This window comes from Cebus imitator, unplaced genomic scaffold (assembly GCF_001604975.1).
Source record: "Cebus imitator isolate Cc_AM_T3 unplaced genomic scaffold, Cebus_imitator-1.0 Scaffold260, whole genome shotgun sequence".
NCBI classification, from domain to species: domain Eukaryota; kingdom Metazoa; phylum Chordata; class Mammalia; order Primates; family Cebidae; genus Cebus; species Cebus imitator.
The window spans coordinates 1,776,714-1,781,562 of record NW_016107575.1 but is presented as its reverse complement, the minus strand read 5'-3'; the positions used below and the strand labels follow the sequence as shown (position 1 = coordinate 1,781,562).

Sequence of the window (4,849 nt, the reverse complement as noted above, 5' to 3'; positions counted from 1 at the left end):
TCCCTTTGGAATTCTTCCTCCCTTTGGTATTCTTCTTCCCTCCTTTGGTATTCTTCTTCCTTTTGGTATTCTTCCTCCCTTTGGAATTCTTCTTCTCTTTGGTATTCTTCCTCCCTTTGGAATTCTTCCTCCCTCTGGTATTCTTCCTCTCTCTGGTATTCTTCTTCCCTCTGGTATTCTTCTTCCCTTTGGTATTCTTCCTTTGGAATTCTTCCTCCCTTTGGTATTCTTCCTCCCTTTGGTATTCCTCCTCCCTTTGGAATTCTTCTTCCCTTTGGTATTCTTCCTCCCTTTGGAATTCTTCCTCCCTTTGGTATTCTTCCTCCCTTTGGTATTCTTCCTCCCTCTGGAATTCATCCTCCCTCTGGTATTCTTCCTCCCTCTGCTATTCTTCCTCCCTCTGGTATTCTTCCTCCCTCTGCTATTCTTCTTCCCTCTGCTATTCTTCTTCCCTTTGGTATTCTTCTTCCCTTTGAAATTCTTCCTCCCTTTGGTATTCTTCCTCCCTTTGATATTCTTGGCTGGTCATTTCTTTGGTATTCTTTATAATTTAAGTCATTCACTCTGTGGTGATTAATGACTCCTTCCTATAATCACACCCAGCTGGTATTTGCTTCTTTGCATGACTGTGCAAGAACAGTCAAAATTACAGTTTAGGGGACAGTCTGGGCTTGTGAATTACCAACTCAAAGACTGTTCCTGGGCCAACTGGGTTCGTCTGTGTCATGGATGGAAGAGAGAACTGTTTATATAGAAAAGAAATAGTGACTATTCTGAAGAAGAACAACTAAAGGACAACTATGTCTATTAATGGTGACTGTGTTTTACTGATTGATTGCTGTCTCAACCACTAGTGTTAGTGGTACCCCATGTCTTCAATTAAATTTGGCCTAGCCTGAGGGGAATCATATTGGAAGCAGTTTTTAAAGTTGGAAACAATCAGTCTGGTGCTGCTCTGTGCCTTTGGATACTCTTCTTCAGAGACCTCCTGTCTCTGACACAGGATAACCTTGGGAAGGCTCGTTGACCCTCAGGAGCAGTGAACAGGACTGCTGGCCTGCCAGCTTCAGAAACTGTCTGCAAGGGTGTTTTAAAGTGGAGCTCAGGCTGGGCATGGTGGCTCGTGCCTGTAATCCTAGCACTTTGGGAGGCTGAGGCAGGTGGATCAATTGAGTTCAGGAGTTCAAGACCAGCCTGGCCAACATGGTGAAACCCCATCTCTATTAAAAATACAAAAATTAGGTGGGGCACGGTGGCTCATGCCTGTAATTCCAGCACTTTGGGAGGCCAAGGAAGGCAGATCGTCTGAGGCTGGGAGTTCGAGACCAGCCTGACCAGCATGGTGAAACCCTATCTCTACTAAAAATACAAAAATTAGCTGGGAGTGGTGGTGCATGCCTGTAATCCCAGCTACTCAGGAGGCTGAGGCAGGAGAATCACTTGAACCTGGAAGGCAGAGTTTGCAGTGAGCAGAGGTCATGCCATTACACTTCGGTCTGGGCAACAGGGTGAGACTCTGTCTCAAAAAGAAAAAAAAATACAAAAATACAAAAATTAGCCGGCCATGGTGGCAGGCACCTGTAATTGCAGCTACTCAGGAGGCTTGAATCGCTCGAATCCAGGAGGTGGATGTTACAGTGAGCCAAGGTTGCGACATTGCACTCCAGCCTGGGTGACAGAGCAAGACTCTGTCTCAAAAGAATAAATAAAAAGTGGAGCTCACTAGCAAGCTATTGGAAACAAAGAAATTGATGCAAATTATTACAGAAAAAGTTTAGGTTAGGGCCAAGCGCAGTGGCTCATGCCTGTAATCCCAAAACTTTGAGAGGCCAAGGTGAGCAGATCACTTGAGGCCAGGAGTTCAAGACCAGCCTGGCCAACATGGTGAAACCCTGTCTCTACTGAAAATACATTAAAAAAAAAAACAAAAAACAGGTGTGGTGGTGCCTGCCTGTAATCACAGCTACTCAGGAGGCTGAGGCAGGAGAATCACTTGAACCCAGGAGGCAGAGGCTACAGTGAGCTGAGATCACACTACTGTACTCCAGCCTAGGCAACAGAGTGAGACTCTGTCTCAAAAAAAAAAAAGAGAAAAAAAAAATGTAGATTAGACGTTGTATTTAGGTTAAATGTTATAAACTCCTAACCTCAGATATTCAGATGTGTGATATTTCAAATTACTGTAGGTAACTTTAGCATGATGTATTTTTTTTAACTTTTTTATTTTTTATTTTTAAAGATGTGGTTTCACCATGATGGCCAGGCTGGTCTTGAACTCCTGACCTCAGGCAATCCACCCACCTCGGCCTCCCAAAGTGCTAGGATTACAGGCGTGAACCACCGTGTCCAGCCCTCTTTAACTTTTTATGAAGGAAATTTAACAAGTATAAACCTATTAACAGCAACAAAGCCTACAATTCTCCTCACATGAAAAAGTACCCATTTATAAGCAAATATGAATAATAGATAATTAGAAATTATTCTTTTGTGTTTTCCACACTTGTATCTGGGGTGCTTTTTAAAAGTAGATTTATGGCTAGGTGCAATGATATGCACTTGTAATTCCAGCTACTTCGGAGGCTGAACAGGAGGATTGCTTGAGCTCAGGAGTTCAAGTCCAGCCTAGGCAACATAGCAAGACTCTGGTTCTAAAAATATATATATGTATGCATAGAGAGATAGATGAAAAAAATCACAAATTTCTGTTCATAAGCAAAATAAGCTCATGACTTTAAATATAATCTCTAAATCAGACTTTATGAATTCATCCTGTTCTTTTTCTTTTTTTTAGACAGCATCTTGTTCTGTCACCCAGGCTGGAGTGCAGTGACATGATCTTAGCTCCCTGCAACCTTCACCTCCTGGATTCAAGCAATTCTTGTGCCTTAGCCTCTCGAGCACCTGGGACTACAGGTGCCCACCACCATGCCCAGCTAATTTTTTTGTATTTTTAGTACAGATGGGGTTTTGCCATGTTGGCCAGGCTGGTCCTTAAAACTGACCTCAGGTGATTCACCCACCTCGCCTCCCAAAGTGCTGGGATTACAGATGTGAGCCACCACACCAGCCCCTGTTCTTTTTTTTTTTTTTTTCCCATAGAAATGGGGTCTCGCTATGTTGCCCTGGCTGCTTTTGTGCTCCTAGCCTCAAGCAATCCTCCTGCCTTGGCCTCCCAAAGTGCGCATCCTGTTTTTTAATAAGATAACATTTATCTAGTCTTTGATATGTCAGATACTACATGATGTGCTAGAATATCAGAGAGAAAAAAAGATTAAGATCACTTTTTTTCCTAGTTTGAACATTAACTCATATGACTGGGACACGTCACTTCACATCTCAGGGCTTATTTCCTTCTCTCTGACATAAGAATGTCAGGCTAGATGGTGTCATGCTCCTTTGTAGTTCCAATGCTCAATGACTGTCTGAAATTAGTTGAATTTCCCAGCATAATATGATTTTACTGGATTTATTCACTGAGAGTGTTGTAACAGTGTGCCTGAACTGAGAAGGGACAGCTTTGCCTGGGCCCAGAGATAGAAAGGCCTGGTTGGAGGCTCTCCGTTCCAGATTCCTGAGCCTCCTATTTGGAAAGGATTGCTGGCAGTTTTTTCTTATTCATAGTTACAGTCTAGAATGTCAAGCATAGAGAACGTTTCTCTAAAGCATACTATTTTTTCCTCCTGACTTCTCCCAGAAGTGTATAGTTGGAAGTGCCCTGGGGGGAAAATGCCCCAGCAGACAGAGCTGCAAGCTTTTCCCAAGGGAAGAGGTTAAGGTGGCAGTCACCAGTGCCGAAAGGTGGGAAAGGCCATCCTTGCCATCATCTACCTCACTCTTCCACATTGGGGTTTGTTCTTGAACCTTCTCTCACCTTTCTCCCTGCAGTTGGAAAGGTCTTTCAAGTTCATGAGAGAGGCTGAGGACCAATTGAAAGCCATTCCCCAGTTCTGTTTCCCCGATGCCAAGGATTGGGTTCCTGTCCAGCAGTTCACCAGGTATGAACTGGCATTTCCCCTTCCCAACCCCAAAGACTAAGGAGGGACTTAGAGATGGGGTTACAGGTGGTAGACCCCATGAGTCGGTCCTACCATTAAGCAGTCCTAGTGGGCCCTGGCCTAGAGCTTTCCCCCAGGGGTGTTTTTAAAGCTTCCCTGATGGTGGGAGTCACCTGCCCAGCCTGCAGGCCTCCCAGGCCTCCCACTCAATCTGGGGATGTGTTTGTTTCAGAAGCCCGGGGGGAGGTAACTTTTCTTAGCCTGGGAAAATTTAGGGAAACATTGCCCTTCCCTGTCCTCATCCTGAAACCTCTTTTCAGTAGCCTATCCAGCTGTTTCTTGGAGTGGGATCCATTTACATTTCTGCTTCATCGCATGTTATTAGACACCAGTGTTTTTATTACCAGATATTTCAGCATTTGGCCAGACTCAGTAGGCTGCGGGGTCCTGTGTTTAAGGGGTACCACGTTCCTTGAGGGTGGCTCAGCAGTCTTTAAGGATTGTCCAAGCCTCGGGGCTGCTGTTTCCAGACCATGCTCTGAGAGAGCTGCCCTGGAGCAGTTCCAAGAGGGTCAGAGAACTGTCCCACTCTTCAGCTGCTCCCTCCCTGAGTCACATCCCTAGATGAGCAGGCGCCACTCACACAGGCTCGGCTCCCTGAGGGCAGCACCCAGGCTCTTCCCTGCTTCAGCCACCAGAGTGAGTGACAATTGTGTTTTGTACAATGGGGCAGCTCAGATGATGGAATGACAGACAGCCCAGGGTGGAAACAAAGCACCACATTTCCTTTTAGGCCACAGTTACATTTTGGTCTCAGTCTCATTGACTTTTTTCTTTTTTTTTTTTTTTTTTTT

General features: G+C 44.9%; 1 protein-coding gene across 1 annotated transcript in view; it reads left to right on the top strand.

The window, feature by feature from the left end:
- Nucleotides 1-4,849, top strand: part of DENND2A (DENN domain containing 2A) — a 116,135-nt gene that overhangs the window by 71,109 nt on the left and 40,177 nt on the right. The window contains 2 exon segments of the mRNA XM_037728272.1: nucleotides 3,886-4,064; nucleotides 4,796-4,805. Coding sequence (XP_037584200.1) covers nucleotides 3,886-4,064; nucleotides 4,796-4,805 — 189 coding nt within the window.